Source organism: Gigantopelta aegis, chromosome 5 (genome assembly GCF_016097555.1).
Source record: "Gigantopelta aegis isolate Gae_Host chromosome 5, Gae_host_genome, whole genome shotgun sequence".
NCBI classification, from domain to species: domain Eukaryota; kingdom Metazoa; phylum Mollusca; class Gastropoda; order Neomphalida; family Peltospiridae; genus Gigantopelta; species Gigantopelta aegis.
Window position 1 is genome coordinate 39,349,102 of NC_054703.1, and position 21,824 is coordinate 39,370,925.

Consider the following 21,824-nt stretch of genomic DNA (forward strand, 5'->3'; position numbering starts at 1 on the left):
AAACACTACGTCACCGAGGCGTACAGCGTGCACAGTGAATATCACGTGTTCGCACAAAGTGCTTTGTGGCTTCTTCGTGTGTGTTTAATCGCTGCGGCGTTGCTGGTGAACCGCTGCTCACAAAGGTCACAACCGTATCTCTTCTCCCCCGTATGAGTGATCAAGTGTGACGTCAGATTCGCCTTCCACGCAAACCGCTTCGAGCACACGTCACACTCGAATTCCTTACTTCCGGTGTGCGTCAACATGTGGTCTTTGAGTTTGTAGGGCTGCGTGAATCGCTGTGCACACTCCCCGCACTCGTAGGGCATATCTCCCGCATGGTACTTCATGTGTGCGTTCAGATTCTGCCGTACGCGAAACCTCTTCCCGCATTCGTCACAACTGAACGGCTTCTCCGACGTATGGGTCAGCAGATGACCTTTGAGAGCCTCGTTCTGGCTGAAGCTCTTGGTGCAGATTTGGCACTGGAATCGTTTAACGCCTGCGTGGATCATCGCGTGTCTGCTCAAGTTGGACTTCCACGCGAAAGATTTCGAACAGACGTCGCACCAGAATTTCTTTTCTCCCGTGTGCACTACCATGTGATTCGTGAGATCACCTCCCTGTAGGAAACCCTGGGAACATACTCCGCACGTGTACGGGTGGTCGCCCGAATGCGTCAGTTGGTGCCGCGAAAGGTGCGCCTTCAAAGTGTAAGACTTTTCGCAGAATTCGCATCTGAACTGTCGCTGCCTGGAGTGGGAGGCGGAGTGTCTGTTGAGGTTAGCTTTGTGGGAGAATCGCATGGAGCATATTTCACAGGTAAACGGTTTTTCTCCAGTGTGCATGGTCATGTGGGTCTTGAGGTACCAGCTGTGGGTGAAGTTCTGGGAGCAAATCCCGCACTGGAAGGCTTTCTCCCCACTGTGGATGAGGAGGTGCTTCTTCAGATCCCAGCTGTGTCCGAACTGTTTGGAACACACCTCGCACAAATAGTTCTTGTCATTCTTCTCCGACTCTGACATACTGGGAGGAAGTGACAGACGACCTGAAATTTAAAGGAGATGCTATGGTTAGTCGTGTACTGGCCTCGACCGTGTAATGGTAAAGCAAATGGACTTAGGGAAGACTGGTAGTTACAGCTGTGTCCGAACCGTTTGGATTACACCTCGCACAAATAGTTCTTGTTCTTCTCCGATTCTGACATATTGGAGGAAGTGACAGACCTGAAATTTAAAGACAAAATTATGGTTAGTCATGTACTGGCCTCGGCTGTGTAAAGGTAATGTAATTGGACTTAAGGCACTGGTAGTTATTGCTGTGCTCGAACCGTTTGGAACACACCTTGCACAAATAGTTTTTATCACTTTTCTCCGACTGACATACTGGAAGGAAGTGACAGACGACCTGAAATTTAAAGGAGATGCTATGGTTAGTCATGTACCTCGGCCGTGTAATGGTAAAGCAATTGAAGCAATCGGACTTGAGGCGCTGGTAGTTATTGCTGTGTCCGAACCGTTTGGAACACACCTCGCACGAATACTTCTCATCAACACCGCCACAAAACTGCATGGAACAGTCACTGAACTAATGAACGCCGCCTCTTTTGTGGCAATGACTGGTCTGATGGTTTGACTAACGAAGAACGAGAAGAAGAAGTCACTGAACTAATGAACACCGCCTCTTTTGTGGCAATGACTGGTCTGATGGTTTGACTAACGAAGAACGAGAAGAAGAAGAAGAAAAGTTCATCTGTGACACCATCTTCATAAATCAAGGCTAATATTCGTTCCTGGTATTCAGCCTTGATACATGTAGTCAAGATTACTGATATCCACTACTAGCGCCCTCTAATGGAAAAACATTTGTAACACCGATTATGTCCCTTACACGATGACATCGCTGACCAATCACAGCATCGGTAACATGTGACAATCTTGAAAGCAATATCAAAAATTAACCGCCGGACGCTGACGCTGCCATCTTTGTTTACAATAACAAGGGAATCTATAAGAAGCGTTGCGATTCGTTGCAATCAGATCTCATCGCATCCAATGAAATTTAAGCCTTTTGTGGCATGATTTCTTGACATGTATCAAGGCTGAATAAGAGGAACGAATATTAGCCTTGATTTATGAAGATGCTGTGACACTTGACATACTGAGAGAACAGAAACCTGAAATTTAAAGGGGATGTTATGGTTAGTCATGTGCCGACCCCGGTCGGGCTGCTCGAGTTCTAGTGCATTTTCCAACGTGGGCATTTTCCAACGTGGGCGGTACCCGCCTCCCACCCACCACAAACCCTTCCCTGTCCTACAGAGGGGAGCCGGCTTGGGCCGAAACCTGCGCCGATGAAGGCGTGCGCTACAACAGTTTGTTCTTAATGTGCACGTTAAGCCCTTCGACCTGGCCCGCCTCGGTGGTGTTGTGGGTACTGGGTTCACCTCTTCATACATGCTTCAGGGATTTATCAAAGTTTGGGGGAGGGGGGGGGGGGGGGGTTCTGCCAGGATCCCATGTCTGACGGAATTAGGAAAATTAACACGAGTAAGCTATACTTGGGATTTTTTTTTTTTTTTAAGGAAACTGAGTGATGCAGTACACCACTTTTAAATTAAATTATTACAACAGACATAATTAAATATAAATATAATAAATACTGGGAATATTCAGTGCCACTTTCTGACCCACAGATTGCCAGCCTGGATAAATACCTGGACTCCCACCCAGAGCAGGTTTAACGACTCAATGGGTAGGTGTAGGAAAGAAGGAAATGTTTTATTTAAAGGCATACTGCCATAGACCACTGGCCGATTTAATGGTCTAACAAAGTATTACTTGAACAAAATATACTTTATTCCACCATCTTCATAACCATCATACTCCATTTATTAATGATATTTTGTAAAAATAATTGAATTATGGACCTTTCCCATTGCTGAGAGGGTTGACTTGGATTCCACTCCATCATGGTTCAGTTAAGATGATGCGATAGCTATATTTGGTTTTCAACAATTAATGTAAATTTTATTTATTATCCATATTTATAGAAATAAGGTCCTTAAATCCGTGACAGTATGCCTTTAACGACGCACTCAACAAATTTTATTTTCGGTTATGTGGCGTCGGATATATGGTGAAGGACCACACAGATATTGAGGGAGGAAACCCTCTGTCGTCACTTCATGGACTACTCTTTTCGATTAGCAGCAAGGGATCTTTTATATGCACCATCCCACAGACATGATAACACATACCACGGCCTTTGATATACCAGTCGTGGTGCACTGGCTTGGACGATAAATAACCCAATGGGTCCGCTTACGGGGATCGATCCCAGACCGACATTGCATCAAGCGAGCGCTTTAGCACTGGGCTACGTCCCATCCCTAATAATTAACAACTAACCCACTGTCTTGTAAAGACCGCCCAGATAGCTGAAGACTGTGCTCAGGACAGTAATGCAAACTAATGAATGAATGTTTAACGACACCCCAGCACGAACAATACATCGGCTATTGGGTGTCAAACTATGGTAATGCAAATAAATAAATAAAGTGATGATCGACATCAATATAAAAATTCAAGACTTAAACAAAAACAGTGTAAAGAACTGTGCAAAAACACAAATATCACAGAATTTTACGGATACTGAATTTTACTCAAAACTTCAATTTTGTGCTGTATTGGCCATTCTCAAAGAGAATGTTACACCCCTGCACCACGGTGAGGTTACAGCACACGCAGGGGCTCAGGACAGTGTGCTTGAACCTAATTGAATGTAGGTAAAAAATGAGTGAAATGAAAAGTCAGTCATGTAAGTTATTTTGGAACAATGTAAACTGAATAAGACCACTGACGTATCCAGGATTTTATATTGGGGGGGGGGGGGGGCAAATTGGACGGGGAGGGGTAGGGGGAGGCACACTAGCCCACACTATGTATGTATGTATATTTTATTTTATAAAATGTAATTGTTTAATCATTTAAAAAAAGGTTTGATGGAGGGCATGTCTCCCCCCCCCCCCCCCCCCCCCCCCCCCCCCCCCCCCCCCCCTCCGGTTACACCACTGAAAGACACTGTCTTGAGTTTGCATCCATTATAAAAGTACATACACACGCACACGCACACGCACACACACACACACATATATATATATATATATATATATATAATACATAATGCAAATATATCTGTATTCTTACTGGTCAAAAGTCAGTCACATGACCTTCGTAAATAATGGTATTGCCCTGAGACGGTCCCACCGGTCCACCAAAAGTGATATTGCCCTGACCAATGAAAATAAAGATGAGACAAAATTCTATCCAATTAAAAGGAGGGACAATTAAGGCATTTGGCCTGGTATGCATATTCAACGATATACAATGCACATTATTGCTTAATATCAACAAGTATAATCGTATAGTTAATTAATAAAACGCTTAAATGTGATGGCTATTATATATAACGGGCGCAGCCATTTTGTACCATCCCAGTGAATACGCCCTCTGGCGAGCTGGTGATTACGAAATACCTTACGTGTCACGTCAGGAATTAATCTTCGAAATGAAGAAACAAAACATACCTGATTTTTGCGGATGCATCGCAATGTTCTGTAATAATATCCATCCCAGTAAGCCGGCAAAAGTATATATTATTTTTCAATACAAAATAAGCCACCATTGTCAAAGTGTTGAAATAACTGTATTATGTTTTGTACATAAAGTAACCCACGTACTGAAATAATAATAGGAGTGTTTTCTTGTTTAATTGGTCGTTTCTTACCGTGGCCTGTACCTGTGGTTCCTGATTGGCAGGTGTATATTTAGACGGTCCACAGACACTGTGTCTAGACACACTGAAAAGACGTGTCTCTTTCATTAAGCTCACAAGGTATTGTTTGATAGCCGCGCGGACACCCCTCAAATCGTAATGAACATTATCAGCCGTCCTGCTTTATTACTGTAAGTAATGCTGTAAACATCTTTATTAAGTAGACTTTCCCATCTAAAATCACAAAACTGACCAATTACGTAGTCCTAAAGAAAAGAAAAATATCACTTGGGTATCGTGAGTGGTCGTTTTTGCTCGAACGTACCCTACCAATAGGCCTAATAATATGCATGTTTTCTTTGGATTTTTTTTAAAGAGATAAATAATATAACTCCATTTCGTTCTATTGATGCAAATTGAAATGTATGCCTATTTAGTTAAATAGTTTATTATACTATCAAGCCATTTATGTTGTTTTACAAGTCAGGTTGATGAAAGCGAAGCTCCTTGTAAATTGGAGCGTTTGTTTGCATTGTGCTTAGATGAGTTGGACGGAGCTGACGTCACTCCGCCCCAAGCTATACCACCGGACGTCACAAAAACGAAACAAAATGGCTGCCCCCAGTTAGCAGGAATAATCATGTTTTTTTATTAACTCTAAAATTACGCGTTTTTCATTTGTTAAAGTGTCAGTATGGGTCGGTGGTCCGGGTATGCATCTTTCCAACACATAAGGCTCTTGTTGGAGTTTAGTCTACCTTTAAAACTAAACAGTTGACAAGCATCGCGCAACCGATTGATACATACATTTTGGGGGTATCACCGCTTATAAAAAAAAAAAAAACGGAAGTGGTAGTGTTCATCATTAAAAGTATTTTTCTTGGATGCCAAATTATATATACACCGCATTTACAAAAACGAAACTACTTTTTATCACCTGGTGATATCAGAGCGATCGATTCATTCGAGAAGAAATAAAAAGAACATAGACGTCACATGATATCCCAATTTAGGGGATCACCTTTATTTTTTTAGATATCTTGAAATCTTTATTAAAATAAATTTAAAACAATGGGTATGTCTTTTCGCAAAGTCGACCAATACCCAACGATAGGACTACACGTAGTCCAAGTACTCGGGTTAGCCTATACAGTAACCATGTTTCCCCCTCCCACCCCCACCCCCCTTTCTCTTCTGGATTCTTTTTAGGGGGATGGAGGGGGCTTCCACCCTCCTTTAATTTTTACCCAGTGAGAATATTATGTAGGCCTACATTTCCTTCTGCTCTTTTTCCATTTCCCTCAACTTCAAAATAAGGTCATAAATTTGATTTTCAGACAAAGATAATCCACTTTCTGTAACTTGTGCTAATTGGTTCAGGTCATTCTGCTCACTGGTGTTATCATCAGATAAGTGTTTGAATCTATGTTCAGTATTATTGTCAACATCTACTGGACTGTATTTATCATATTCATCCAATACAGTTAAAGTTAAAGTTAGAGAACATTGATTTATTAATCATTGGCTATTGGATGTCAAACATTTGGTAATATTAACCTATAGTCTTACAGAGGAAACCCGCTACATTTTCTTTTAGTAAAACGGATGTTTTATATGCACCATCCCACAGACAGGATAGCACATACCACGGCCTTTGATATGCCAGTCGTTGTGCACTGGATGGGACGAGAAATAGTTCAATGGCTCCACCGACGGGGATCGATCCCAGACCTACCGCGCATCAGGCGGGCGCTTTACCGCTGGACTACGTCCCGCTCGTCATCTAATACAGATACTCTTTCTTCCGTTTTCACTGTTCTTAGTATTGATCTTCTATTTTGACTTCCAAAATGTGCCTCAAAGAGTAGGCCTACTTCAGGCTCTTGTAAAATTAAAATATACATCTGTAAAGAAAGAAAACCAACTCCTTCTACACAAATGATGTGAAGTGAGTAAAGTGAACAGATATTATATAACACACACGCACGCACATACACACACGGCAATAATAATAATAGAAACAACCTTTCGAGAATTGATCTACTATACCTCCGCATGTTAATATCTAGGCCAGCTTATGCAATGACATCATGATGTATAATAAAGGTATATAAATGAAACGTTTCTGTTACCGCAGGGCCGTACCCTCGGGGGGGGGGCAGGGGGGGCAGCTGCCCACCCACCCCTGAGAATCTTGTCCTTTTTGTTTATATATATATCTCCAGTAATAGCATAGAAATGTTTAATCTTTATAGTATGTTAAAAATTATTTATAAAATTTAGTGCCCCCCCCCCCCCCCCCCCATGGATTTTGGTCAGGGTACGGCCCTGTACCGTACCGCAATGTGTGTGCAGACGTCAGTAAATTTGTTTGCAAACGATGGTAAACATATTGAGTTTCTGGTGGTGCAAAAACAAAATAGAAAAAGGTCCACTTGATTCATATTCGGACACCCCCCCCCCCCCCCCCCCCCCGGTCCAGATCACGCTACGCCCCTGAATAGTGGTGTTGATTGTAGTCCACAAAACAGGTAGGCCTAACCAAGTGGTTGACCCATGCAACCCGATACGAACCTAATTTGATGTTTGGTCTAACTTATGAATATTGTATTTAACTTCTGGAAATGTTGTTGAACTTTATGTTATGTATAATCATGTACGTTATAAAAACATGTGACACTTGCATACCATATCGATATATAGGACTTCTCCCTATGCTTGTAAATGTGTATCAAAGTACTGATAGTATCGCTAACGATCTCGACCAATGTTCTCTGGTACAAAATACAAAATAGTAACCAAACACTGTTGTACATACAGATATATGTTTACTTCAAACTGATCTTCATGTAAAGAAGATGTCATCTTCTAAATTCTTCAAAACAAACAACGCAAACAGCATGCCAACTTTTACTTCCGCGTGTACATGTGATGTCAAACTTTGAGCCGCGTTTACTCGGTTTCTGACGTCATGCTAAGTTGTAGGTTTTCGCGTGTAAACGGCTCATTCATATACTCTTCAAAAAAAGAAACGCAAAAGGGTACAAATGGGTTATAACTCCGATTTTATGTTTCCTACCGGTTCATGCTTTGTGAATATAAGGTCATTGCATGTCCCAAACACATTCCCACGGTTACATTCGATAAAACGCAGCTACTGTAAAATAAAGTTTCAAAATGTGAATATTCGCAAAAACGCAGCCACGTGCAAACCATGTCACCACTGCACGTGCGTTGTCTGCACGTGCAACATGAACACCGACAGTATAAAAGTGCAGGGTGTTCGCTTGCCTGGCCTCTGTATCTGGCCGACAGTTGACAATCCAGGACATGCCACGTCTCAGTGAACCGCAGAGAAACAATGCCATCGGCCGACTAGACGCAGGCGAATCCAGAACGGCCGTTGCCAGGGCATTCCATGTGTCCCCAAGCACCATCTCCAGACTGTGGGACCGTTACCAGCAACATAGATCAACACGTGACCTCCCTAGATCCGGTCGACCACGGGTCACTACCCCCGGGCAGGACCGCTACATCCGGGTACGCCACCTTCGGGAACGATTGACTACTGCCACCTCCACAGCCGCAGCAATACCAGGTTTGCGCAGGATATCCGACCAGACCGTACGGAACCGCCTACGTGAGGTAGGAATTCGTGCCAGACGTCCAGTTCGAGGTGTCATCTTAACACCACAACACCGTCGACTCCGACTGCAGTGGTGCCAGATTCATCGACAATGGCCTCAACTGCGATGGAGACAGGTGTGGTTCAGTGACGAGTCCCGATTTCTGCTCCGACGTCATGATGGAAGATGTCGCGTGTATAGGCGTCGTGGTGAACGTTATGCGGCAAACTGCGTGCAGGAAGTGGACAGATTCGGCGGGGGTAGTGTCATGGTGTGGGCAGCCATCTCACACACTGGCAGAACTGACCTGGTCCACGTGCAGGGCAACCTGAATGCACAGGGCTACATTGACCAGATCCTCCGGCCACACATCGTTCCAGTTATGGCCAACGCCAACGCAGTGTTCCAACATGACAACGCCAGGCCTCACACAGCACGTCTCACAACGGCTTTCCTACAGAACAACAACATTAATGTCCTTCCTTGGCCATCGATATCACCGGATTTGAACCCAATTGAGCATCTATGGGACGAGTTGGACCGACGCCTCCGACAGCGACAACCACAGCCCCAGACCCTGCCCGAGCTGGCAGCAGCCTTGCAGGCCGAGTGGGCCACCATCCCCCGGGACGTCATCCGTACTCTGGTTGCTTCAATGGGCAGGCGGTGCCAGGCAGTTGTCAACACACGCGGAGGCCACACCCGGTATTGACTCAAGATGACCTTGACCTTGGTGGTGTGTCCTATCACTTACTCACAATGGACTAGAGTGAATTGTGAACAATCCTGCAGCATTTGGTAATTATCGGACTCACCATTCAATAATTAAATCAATTCTCCAAATGTTACGACAATGTGGTTTTGCGTTTCTTCTTTTGAAGAGTATATATATACACGTGATACGTGAAAATATGGTTTCCACATATCACTCGTTAACATAAAAATCGTATTCGAAAAAACCCATGAAATAGGCTCTGACCAAAAATAGGCCTATAGGTCAAGTGACATAAGCCCGACTCGACTGAGTATTTCAGAGTAGATTTTTAATAAACATACTTTTTAAATCATTTGTTGAAGTACAGTAAATATAAATAACTTTTGGTTTTGCGATAACAATACAAAACTTGTATATTTATTTATGAATTAGTTTGAGACAAGGAAAATATGAAAGGCGAATTTTCGGTTATATCCCATACTTAAACGAGTGTACCGTGCAGGGCTTCTAGAATTTTATAAAAATTCACTAGCCATGGGATCAGTGATTTTAAAAATGTACTAGCCATGATTAAAAATTCATTCACTAGCTCTACTTTAAATCAATACAATAATAATAATCAGAATTGTCACTTAAAGAGGAAGACTGAGCTTAAACGGACATTCCTGAGTTTGCTGCAATTTTTAAGATGTTATCGACTAACACAGAGTTTTTAATGATTGTAATTACATACCAAATATATTTTTCTGCATAAAATATTAGTGGCTGTATATTAAACGTGTTTCTGATCGTTCTAATATTTGTACTAGGTTAAATTTCATTTTATTTCCTAAAATATTATTTTTTCGTACGTACGAAATTATTTGAAGACAAAATCCAGTTTGGGCTTCTTACAAATATTAAGACACTGGTATTCTTAAACAAGAAAATATATTTAATATGTAAGTTTAATCGTAGAACTATTGTATTAGTCGGAAACATCTTACAATGCAGCAAACTCAGGAATGTCCCTTTAAAAATCCTTAGATTATGATGGAAAGAGAGGACAGAATATTAATATTTACAACATATGTAAATGCATCATTTGTTTTTTTCCACTAGCCGTCTGCCTAGTTATAGTAATTATTTACTATCCCAAACTGAATATCACTAGCCATGAGAGTGGGGCTACCATAATCTAGAAGCCCTGGTGCGGTATTTACATTTGTCCATCCCCATGGCCCGTTTTGTTTTTAAATTTTTCTATTTCCGTTACCCTTTCCGATAATTAACAGCATAGAAACAGTTTAACATACTTTATTAGTTAATAAATGCATGAAATTTAGATATACATATTTTAACAATTATTACCTGGCGGGTTTCTGTACGTCTGCACTCAATACCAAAATACACTATAAACTGTAAACGGACTTAGTTGAAAATGAACACCACCCATACTCGATAGTTACGCTTCTAAATATCTATGAACAATGTTCCGTGCGCGAGTTCGGACCAGTCTACGACTCCCATAATAGTTCTCTTTAATCAGTTTTTAATTATCGGTAATCCTTCCTTTAAATATTGCCATTTGTGTAATCGGCGTATTAAGCCATTATACACAGTTGTTGGTAGGTACTGCGGAATATCACTGCACTTATTTATTCCTCGCATATACAGCCAAAGATGCATCGATTAAGTAAATGTCAATAACCGAAACGAAACGCGATTCGGGCATAACTCCTAAACAAAATACGTCTCTGATGTAGAATTACTAAGTCCACCAAAAAACGAAATATTGATACAGTTTTCGAGTGTGCAATGGCGGTGTTTTTTGTGTTAATTAATTAATTTTATTTATATTTATTTTTTTATTATTTTGTTTTATTATTATTATTATTATATTATTATTATTATTGCTAGTGCTTATTACAGTCTCATAAAAAAAAAAAAATCATAAAAAAAAAAAAAAAATACATATAAAAATTCACTAATCACTTGATTTTAATTATTTTCTATCTTTTAAGAAACGTACCAGTTTTCAATATAGCATAATATTTTTGAAATTTCAGAAAATTCTAGGCAAAAATATTTATTTTGGGCAATATATTAAGTTTTGGCTAATTTATTAATTTTTTTATAAATATTTATTTATTTATATGTATTTATATGCAACATTCCACAGACAGGATAACACATACCACAGCCTTTGATATACCAGTCGTGGTGCGCTGGCTGGAGCGAGAAATAGCCCAATTGGCCCACTGACGGGGATTGATCCCAGACCGACCGCGCGTCAAGCGAACACTTTACCACTGGGCTACGTCCCGCCCCTGTTTGAGGAGAGATCCCCGTCACTTCACTGGACTATGTAGTTCTAAACGAGTAACTTCTTTCTCCTCTTAGCATGTGAATTAAAACAAAATTACTACAAAATAATTAAATATCAGTGCCAACAACACGCCAACCAATGTTATTGTCTTTGGCCTGTTTAGATATTAGGACAACACAGAATCCAAAAATAAAAATTCTACACTAGCATTTGACTATATTCAAGGCTTCTAGATTATGGTAGCTCCACTCTCATGGCTAGTGATATTCAGTGTTGGGCTAGTAAATAATTACTATAACTAGCCCGACGGCTAGTGGAAAAAACCCTTGTCAAATGATGCATTTACATATTTTGTAAATATGAATATCCTGCCCTCTCTTTCCACCGCAATCTAAGGATTTTAAAGCTCAATCTTCCTTTTTAGGTGACTTCTGATTATTACTATTTAGTTAAAGTAGAGCTAGTGAATTTTTAATCATGGCTAGTATATTTTTAAAATCACTAATCCCATGGCTAGTGGATTTTTATAAAATTCTAGAAGCCCTGATATACTTTTATTGTTTTTGAAAAACAAATGGATTACTTACCACCTTTTCATATTATCCTTACGACGATAACAAATTTATGCAATTTAAAACGAACAGAAATGAAAGAAAGAAAGAAATGTTTTATTTAACGACGCACTCAACACATTTTTTATTTACGGTTATATGGCGTCAGACATATGGTTAAGGACCACACAGATTTTGAGAGGAAACCCGCTGTCGCCACATAGGCTACTCTTTTATGACAGGCAGCAAGGGATCTTTTATTTGCGCTTCCTACAGGCAGGATAGCACAAACCATGGCCTTTGTTGAACCAGTTATGGATCACTGGTCGGTGCAAGTGGTTTACACCTACCCATTGAGCCTTGCGGAGTACTCACTCAGGGTTTGGAGTCGGTATCTGGATTGAAAAACCCATGCCTCGACTGGGATCCGAACGCAGTACCTACCAGCCTGTAGACCGATAGCCTGCCACGACGCCACTGAGGCCGGTAAAAAAACAGAAATGATTAATTTTGAAAGAAAGGAAGGAAGGAATGAAAGAAAGAAAGAAAGAAAAACCAAAACAAACAAAACCTTAAAATTTCTCGATGTGACACTGTGCTCATTGGAAACAAACAAAAACGAATTGAAAAAAAAAAAAAAAAAAAACCGGAAAGAAAACAAAACAAAACAAACAGACACCAGGTAACCCGATATGAAACATATTGTTTAATTCAATTCCTTTTTTCAAACTATATTCTTAAAAAAAAGTAGGGGAACTCTAATATGAATTTATACCGGCCTCAGTGGTGTCGTGGTTAGGCCATCGGTCAACAGGCTGGCAGGTACTGGGTTCGGATCCCAGTCGAGGCATGGGATTTTTAATCCAGATACTGACTCCAAACCCTGAGTGAGTGCTCCACAAGGTGTAAACCACTTGCACCGACCAGTGATCCATAACTGGTTCAACAAAGGCATAGCTTGTGCTATCCTGCCTGTGGGAAGTGCAAATAAAAGATCCCTTGCTGCTAATCAGAAAGAGTAGCCCATGAAGTGGCGACAGCGGGTTTCCTCTCAAAATCTGTGTGGTCCTTAACCATATATCTGACGCCATATAACCGTAAATAAAATGTGTTGAGTGTGTTGTTAAATAAAACATTTCTTTCTTTCTAATAAGAATTTTCAGTTTCCAAAATTGTAACGTATATTACAGTGCTCTACAAAGCAAGTTCAAATTTACTCTTCCCAGGCCAGTAAAGTATAATATTTTAGTCGCCAGCCACTTGTATTTAGTAGCCAGCTAATATATACTTGTAACTAAATCGATCCATCTGCCATTTTACGGCACATTACTAATGCCGTAATTGTTATTAGGACTGCATTCGAATGAACTCGTGAAGAGGTGATTCCTAGTTGTTAAATAGAAATTACAAGTTACTGTTTGTGTCCGGTTCCACTAAAACACTGAACGACTATTAACTATCATTATCAAATTCCGTACCCAATAATTGTATTAAACGAATTTAAGCGAATTACTATTTTAATGGCACTGCTAAAATGTGCATTTAAATTGCAGTACTCATTAAACGTTAAATAAAAGCACTGTGATAATATCTACCAGGTTTCAACGTGTTACTAGTAGTTACCAATCGGCTATCTTACTTTTGGTTTAAATTATATTTATTTTCGTCACATACTGCCTTGTAAATCCATAAATACTGTTTTGTAAATAGTTGTGTCTTAAAAGCCGTTTAAAGTCGAGTCATGAAAATAGAAACATGTTTTCACCCTCCACTGGTGAACATGACTTCCGACGTGATTAAAATGACATTCACGACTGGAGACGTCGTTATCGTGGAGGGACCCGTTATCACGATAAGCACGAGACGACTGGAGCGCAGCGTAACACATATACAAGTCGATATTTAAAATAATTAACGTTTGAGTTTCAAACTGACAAGTAAAGACACAGTAGCTCAACAATGTCATTTTAATACATAAATAAAACCTGGCTCTAAATGGGACAGGACCGACTTGGTCCAAAACAGAACTGGGCGGAATTATTCCCAAACGCTTGATATTCAAGTTAAGGGAGATAACATCATAACGAAGTATTACCTACCACTTAATGTCACCGTGTTTACTCTTGAATACTGGAAAATCGTTATTCATAGTCCGATTAACATGTCTCAAACTTTAATTTTTTAAACAAATTACCGATAGAAAACACGTTTTATGGAAGATAAATTGCTACTGGACCACGGTGTTTTCCGATGTCCAGTTTTGTTTATAGATTAAAGTAAAATTATTGGACAGTCGCCAACTGGCGAATGCGATTTTATTTTTTAGACGCCAGGGAATGTTTTTAGTCGCCATGGCGAGTATTTTACTCGCTCTGTAGAGCACTGTATTAGCTGTGGGGAATGGTTATATGATAATAGTTAATTAATTAGGCAAACATTACAACCGGTAGTTCAGTATTACAGTAGGTTTTATGACTACCAAAGATCTTGAAGGACGATTGGGGTCAGAATTGAAATTTGAAAGTTGACGGGTTTTTATCATTAAATTGCAAATTCAAACAATAAAAATTACTAAAAACAAAACAATAACAACTGTATGATCAACAGAATGAAAAAGATAGACTGAAATAATGTTCCACAGTGATTAATGGACCTTCCTCAACATTATCAAAATCGAGAATGACACCACCAGGCACGTGTACGGGGCAACTGCGTGATGCATGTGCAAACTATGGAATGTGTTTTGGTGTGTTGATAAACAGACTTGAACGTTCTTTACTAGGATGTCTGTGGTCGAAACGTATGTTCGGTTTAACATTAATATTTCAGGTTCCTCTACTTTTTTTGAAGAGTATATATGAACAAATATAAAAGAGTTAACCTATATCAGACGTTGTGATCTGTTACAGTGTTAGTATTAGATGTGAAAAAAGTAGACTATTTCTAATTAAAGGGACATACCCTAGTTTCAAGCCGTGAAAATTAACACTAAATTTAGTTAATCTACAAACCTGTAAAACATTTGGATAAAGTTAAAATTGAGTGAAACATGAGTCTGTCACTTTGAAATGGTGAAATACCCTCTAAAAATAGACTAAAACTCGACTCCATAACTGTTACCTGTCAGACGCACCTGCGTTTTTAAAAATATGAGGAATGCATTTTTTGATATTAAATACACCAGGATGACCAAAAACACTTCGAATGTACGGAAATTGATAGTCTAAACAATAGAATATAAGTAAAGTATGATTTAAGTTATCAAAAATGGTTATAATAGTAAAAAATAAGCGTTAGTGTTTAAAAACTAGGGCATGTCCCTTTAACTAACTTGTACTTTTATTTTATTTTGCTTGCAGATTCAGGCAAAAACCCAAGTCTTACGATGTCGTCTGAGTCCAGCGGAAAACACGAGAAACGTTTTGTCTGTGAAGTGTGTTCGAAGAGGTTTAAACACAACTACGATCTGAAGAAACACTCACTAATCCACACTGGCGAACGGGCTTACAAGTGCGGCGTGTGTTCGCAGTCGTTCATCCACAGCTGGTATCTGACCACGCACATGAAAGTCCACACCGGAGAGAAACCTCACCAGTGTGAAATCTGTCGCATGCGCTTCTCACAGCGCGCCAATTTGGTTCGCCACGCTGTCAGCCATACCGGGAAGAAGTCTTTCAAATGTGACGTCTGTTCGAAGTCCTTCACCTTGAACGTGAACCTCAAACGACACATGCTGTCTCACACGAGAGCCCACCCTTACACGTGCGGCCTCTGCAAGCAGGGATTCCCCCAGGCCTGCGATCTGAAGAAACATATGGTCGTTCACACGGGAGTCAAGGACTACACGTGCGAGGTGTGCTCCAAGACCTTCGCGTGGAAGTCGAACCTGACGAAGCACGCGCTCATTCACGCCGGCGTCAAACGCTACCAGTGCAACGTCTGCTCGAAGACCTTCAGCCAGAAGGAGTCGCTGAACGGTCACGCGTCGACGCACACGTCGGAGAAAGCGTTCGCGTGTGACGTGTGCGGCAAGGCGTTCCGCAAGCGGCAGAGTCTGCGCTCGCACATGAAGTACCACACGGGCGACCTGCGTTTCGAGTGCGGGGAGTGCGGCCAGCGCTTCGCACAGCCGTACAAGCTGAAGGCACACATGCTGACGCACACGGGCCAGAAAGAGTTCCAGTGTGACGTGTGCTGCAAGCGTTTCGCGTGGAAGTCCAACCTGAACGCGCATCTCGTCACGCACAGCGGCGAGAAGAAGTACAAGTGTCGCTGGTGCAGCAAGTCTTACACCAGCAATGCCTGTCTTGTCAGACACGTGGCCAAATATCACGCAGATGTGCAGTAAGTTACACCAGCAATGGTCGCCTTATCAGACACGTGGCCAAATGTCACGCGGATATGTAGTAGTTTTACACCAGCAATGACCGTCTTGTTAGACACGTGGCCAAATGTCACGCGGATATGTAGTCGGTGGTGCAGTAGTCTTACGCCAACAATGGCCGTCTTGTCAGACACGTGGCCAAATGTCATGCGGATATGTAGTCGGTGGTGCAGTAGTCTTACACCAACAATGGCTGTCTTGTTAGACACGTGACCAAATGTCACGCAGATATGCAGTCGGTGGTGCAGTAACTGTTAAGCCAGCAATGGCTGTCTTATCAGACACGTGACCAAATGTCACGCAGATATGCAGTCGGTGGTGCAGTAACTGTTACGCCAGCAGTGGATGTGTTATCAGACACGTGACCAAATGTCACGCAGATATGCAGTCGGTGGTGCAGTAACTGTTACGCCAGCAGTGGATGTCTTATCAGACACGTGACCAAATGTCACGCAGATATGCAGTCGGTGCTGCAGTAGGTCTTTTACCAGCAATGGCCGTCTTGTTAAACACGTGGATATGCAGTTGGAAAAACAGTGAACAGTGCATCTTCAAGGTATGCAGCTAAAAAAAACACTGACCAATAATGATCGGTATATGCTGTCCAAAAAACCCAGTGTCTAGGTATTATCAAGGTATGCAGTAAAAAAAACCCAGTGTCTAGGTATTATCAGGGTATGCAGTCAAATAAAGAGGAATGAAGTATCATCGGCGTATGCAGCTGTAAAACCACTGACCCAGTATCATCGATGTATGTTGTTAAAAAAAAAACAATAAAAAAAACCCCAGTGACTCGGTATTATCAGGGTGTGCAGTCGAAAAACCAGTGAAGACAGGTATTCTCAAGGTATGCAGCCAAATAAAAAACGAACCAAATATCATCGTCGTATGAAGCTGGCCAAATTCACTCTTGGCCAGATGAATAGTGCAGTGAGCTGTTTGACATCGCGTGAATACTACTCTTAACTCACACGGGTGTTCAATCCAGGTGTTGGAGGCAAACACAACGGCATCCAGATATATTCTGACATTTTTGGCATTTCAGCTAATACCATATTCATGCGCCGTTGATGGTGGGGGGGGGGGGGGGGGGGAGATATAATGGAAAGGGATTGAGAGAGATGGGGTGGGAGGAGGGAGGAAGACGTAGTGAGATACAGTTTCAGGTGGTTGGAGAGAGCAAGTGGATAATTAATTCGGTAAATATAAAAATGTTTCAGCCATGCTGGCTCATTGTGCGAATGTGTTTATTAGTTTCTGTGTGTGTGCTTGTCTTGTTTATTTTTTTGTTTTGTATTTATGATTGATATTTGTTTTGTTTTCTTTGTTTCCTTCCCATCTATCAATAAATATTTTCGCTTTTCTACCTTTGGTTTGTGTTATTTATTTTATTGAGTTATACTTATTTTCATGATTATATCCATGTAATGTTCAAGCACGCTGCTATGGGCACAAACGTCAGCTAATTGAGTAGTCTGTCCAGGACACGGGGTTAATGGTTAGTTGTTAGCGGTTAGTAAGAGGAAGGAATGGGGCGGGGTCCTTATCCTGAACATTTTAAAATGTAGATTCCTTTTTATATACTTTCTGATTCATGAAACCAAAACTGACATATGACATTTATAAATAACATTAATATAAGTATTATAACTATATGTGAATCCACTCCAAAGTCCTATACGGGCACGTGGGCAAACACTTTGATTTACGTCAACAAGAATTCACAGCGGAGGTTCGTTTCGCATAGGGGCGTCGGGTTTCTTCGTGTAGCGTTTGTACTGGTTAACAATATGTAAGTTTAATGTCATGACTGGATTCGAGAATTGGCAAACTAAAGCTCTGTGATATCAGATTTAGGGGGAAATGTGTAATTCAGACAGTAGCTGGCTGCCATTTGGTCGTCGACGACTACCAAAGCATTACACACAGTTGGGGCCTCCACGAGTTCAAAATACTGCACTCGAGGGTCAAACTCGACCCGGACCCGAGTACCCGATGATGATGAAACTATAAGAATAAAGTAAAATAGCATTATGCATCTTCATTCCAGCGCTGAACCAGAATGGCAAATCATGTCATTGTATTGCATTTAGGAAGCTGTTGATACGTTCAGTATTGTGACGGACGACCAGAGTAAAAAGAGAAACTAGCGCATGATCATTTTATTGAGTAACTTGTATTTCTAATTAGTTACTGCTGAAGTTAATGTCCTACATTGTCTCACTTGTACAGGTATTCGAGTCCATGCCCGAGTACTCCTGGAGACCCTACACCGTCATTTCTAGCTCTCCCCTACAAAATATAAACAAAGGGGAGGGCTAGAGGTCACTCGAGCTAACTATATACAGACGTATAGTAGGCCAGAATCTGTATTTAGAATGTAATTTTAGTCGTTACGAAAACATTTTGTATATTAACCGGGAAAAACTTACAATGCAGTGGCGAATCCAGCGTGAAATCAAGCGGGGATGGTAGTAATTTTGCACAATTTGTTTTGTTGTTTTTTTGTAACAACTGAAGTATCTCGAGAGGCAAGAGGCCTGGCGGGAGGTAGACGCCTAATTGTGCGATTGTTTGTGTAGTCTCGTGACGTCTGCTAGTAGGAGATGTAGGATTTGTATTGAGAGTGAGTACAACACTTAAAGAGGGTTACTGCTACAGTATACAAAATACCTCTAACATGTATTATATACACGTATATGGTTAAAGGCGCATACCCCAGTTTCAGCTCATAAAAATGGACACTAAGTTTAATTAATAAACAAACCTGGATAAAGTTGCAGCAGAATGAAAGAAGAGTCTGTGACGTTAAAACCGGAAAATATCCATCTAAAGTGAAATTAGTGTCATCAGCATACTGACACATGTTATATTTTAGCCTATGGGTTATCTTTCTGGAATGTTTCAATAATATTAATTTGAAGAAATGTGTTTGGAGTAGGCCAGTTTAGATGGACTGTAGTTTGTATGCCTACGTCAATGTTACCAAGGAAAAGTTTGTTTTGTTCAACTAGAGCATATTGATTTATTAATCATCGGCTATTGGATGTCAAACATTTGGTAATTTTTACATATAGCCGTAGAGAGGAAACCTGCTACATTATTTTTTCACTAGAAACAATGGACCTTTCATATGCACCATCCCATAGACAGGAGGGAACATACCATGGTCTTTGATATGTCGTGGTGCACTCAGAGATGTTTTAATGATCCACGGGGCCTGTAAATAACAGCGGGGTCCTCTTCCCAGGATATATATTTTGCAATCCCCATCGGGTAGAGGGCGGAAATTACTTGGGGAAAATAAAATGTACACATCACCGCGGGGCCCCCTAAAGCGCGGTATCCATAGCACGTGATACATGTGCTACTAGGATAAACCGGCTCTGGGTGTACTAGCTAGAACTAGAAATAGCCCCTTGGGTCCAGTGATGGGGATCAATCCTAGAGAGACCGCGCTTCAGGCGGACGCTTTACCACTGAGGTAGGCCTAAGTGCCGCCCCCTGGGGTCTAATGCATGAATCGAGACATTGACGTTATCTTGGACTATTTGCGAACGCCGAAACTTTCACGTGAAAGTCAGAATGCATGAATGAAGACAAGCCAAAGTCTGGGACTACTGGAGGGACAAAATCCCTCGAATTTTGGACCTGCTACAACCCAGGCGTAAATACAGTAGTCTCTGACAACCAGTTACATTCAGTATAGCTGACGTTGCACTGATGTGTTTTATAGACTTGCGATTAGGGTTAACTGAATTTATACCCACATTTTGGACGCATGGGCAGATCCAGCATTTTGTAAAAGGGGGAGGGGCCTCACAGAATTATAAAAAGGGCAATTTCGTTTTGTCCAAGGCAAATTATCCGACCTCACAAAGAGTGCAAGATCTTTATGCGGGTTTGGGGACATGTTCATCGGAAATTGTTGAAATAAAGATACGCAGAGACGTGTTTTCACAACATTTGAGTGTTGTGCATTGTGGGTGATGAAATTAAAAAAGGCACTTAAAACGGAAGCCCTCTGGGCCCGCCAATGGGACGTATTTAATGTCGATCAAATGTTTCATAATTTTCTGTTGTACCGGTATATCATTTATCAACTACATGTCAATAGGAACCGGGGGCCTGTGACACCCGTCTATCACCCGATAATTATTCAGAATTAATAGTAGGAGTACTTGTTTGTTAAAAGTCTTAAATACAGGTCTATAATTGTTTTATTATCAGTTATAACTTTAAATTATGTTAAAATTTTAACATTTTATTACCATAGTTGAATCGATAGTACCAATATCCGATTTCGGTCCTACACAGTGAGTCATACAAATCTTATTCGCGTAAAATACGAAGAAGTTAAAAAGTTTTATTTAACGACACCACTAGAGCACTTTTGTTTATTAATCATCGGTTATTGCATGTCAAACATTTTGTAATTTTTTTCTAGTAGTCTTAAAGGAAACCCGCTACATTTTTCCATTAGCAGCAAGAATCGTTTATATGCATTTCCCCACAGACAGGACAGCACATACCACGGCTTTTGATATACCAGTCATGGTGCACTTGTTGTGACGGGGAAAACCCCAAGCAGAATATGGATTTGAATAAATATTTTTATTTATTATTATTTTGTATTTTTTTACTCCGACAGATCACAAGAATGTAGCTCATAACGTTACATCATTAGAAACTGATTTTATAAGACCAGAGTTGATTACAAACAATTTAAATTATGTTTATATATTCATATTTATATATGACCTCACATTTAATGTTTGACCCCCCCCCCCCCCCCCCATTTATCGCCATCTGTTTCACGAGTTGTTTTAAAATATATCTAACGAGCGAACGCGTCCAAACCTATTTGATTAAAATATATAAAAATAACAAAATATGTTCGTTAATCAGGGAATATGTTATGTAATTGTTATAAATATATAAAACGCGTGATCCCAGTGTTGTATGCTTTACTGTATATTATATAGCACATGAGTTGTTTTAAATTGAGGGGCGTATTCGATTGCCTTAATTCGATGTTACGTAAATGGGAAATTAAAAACAAAATTGGCGATTTACAAGTATGGTTTAATTGGCAGGCGCAAAAAATAATCACAATTATAAAGTAACAGACACACTAGTTTATCTGATTTAAAACCCCCAGCTTTCTTCATATTTTCTCACCTTATTAATAATTTGTGCTATAGTGCCACCATGGTTACCCACGACATTACCACAATAAATATTGTAGAGTAGTTCCATTATAAATACAAAATCAGTGTGATGTCAAAAACGTTTTCTATTATTTCTTGCAATGTTATAGTTTATATATTGGAGTGTTTCAGTGCAAGAAAATTCTTGGGATTTCCTACTTTATAAATAGAAATACAGCGAATGCTGTGACAATCGTGCTAAGGTCTCGAACTTCCTTGTCGTAGTCGCACGTCGGGTCTATGCATAGAAAACTGACGACGGCCAAAGTCTT

The 21,824-nt window shown here is 40.6% G+C and overlaps 2 protein-coding genes across 2 annotated transcripts; one reads left to right on the forward strand and one right to left on the reverse strand.

Moving 5' to 3' along the window:
* Nucleotides 1–41: 41 nt before the first annotated feature.
* LOC121373771 (gastrula zinc finger protein XlCGF8.2DB-like) lies at nt 42–10,562 on the reverse strand. Its single transcript, XM_041500527.1, has 2 exons — nt 10,450–10,562; nt 42–1,030 (listed from the first exon to the last, which is right to left on the reverse strand). Exon 2 carries the CDS (start codon nt 1,005–1,007, stop codon nt 42–44), a length of 966 nt encoding a protein of 321 aa, XP_041356461.1. The 5' UTR covers nt 1,008–1,030; nt 10,450–10,562.
* On the forward strand, nt 10,454–17,706 carry LOC121373769 (gastrula zinc finger protein XlCGF8.2DB-like). The gene is made up of 2 exons (XM_041500524.1): nt 10,454–10,706; nt 15,318–17,706. Exons 1-2 carry the CDS (start codon nt 10,562–10,564, stop codon nt 16,304–16,306), a joined length of 1,134 nt encoding a protein of 377 aa, XP_041356458.1. The 5' UTR covers nt 10,454–10,561; the 3' UTR covers nt 16,307–17,706.
* Nucleotides 17,707–21,824: the final 4,118 nt, after the last annotated feature.

Bases quoted from the DNA above. Each gene is read 5' to 3' on its own strand.
- LOC121373771 (XM_041500527.1), bottom strand. From the start codon at position 1,007: ATGTCAGAGTCGGAGAAGAATGACAAGAACTATTTGTGCGAGGTGTGT.
- LOC121373769 (XM_041500524.1), top strand. From the start codon at position 10,562: ATGAACAATGTTCCGTGCGCGAGTTCGGACCAGTCTACGACTCCCATA. The intron at 10,707-15,317 runs GTAGGTACTGCG...TTTTGCTTGCAG, and splicing joins GCCATTATACACAGTTGTTG to ATTCAGGCAAAAACCCAAGT.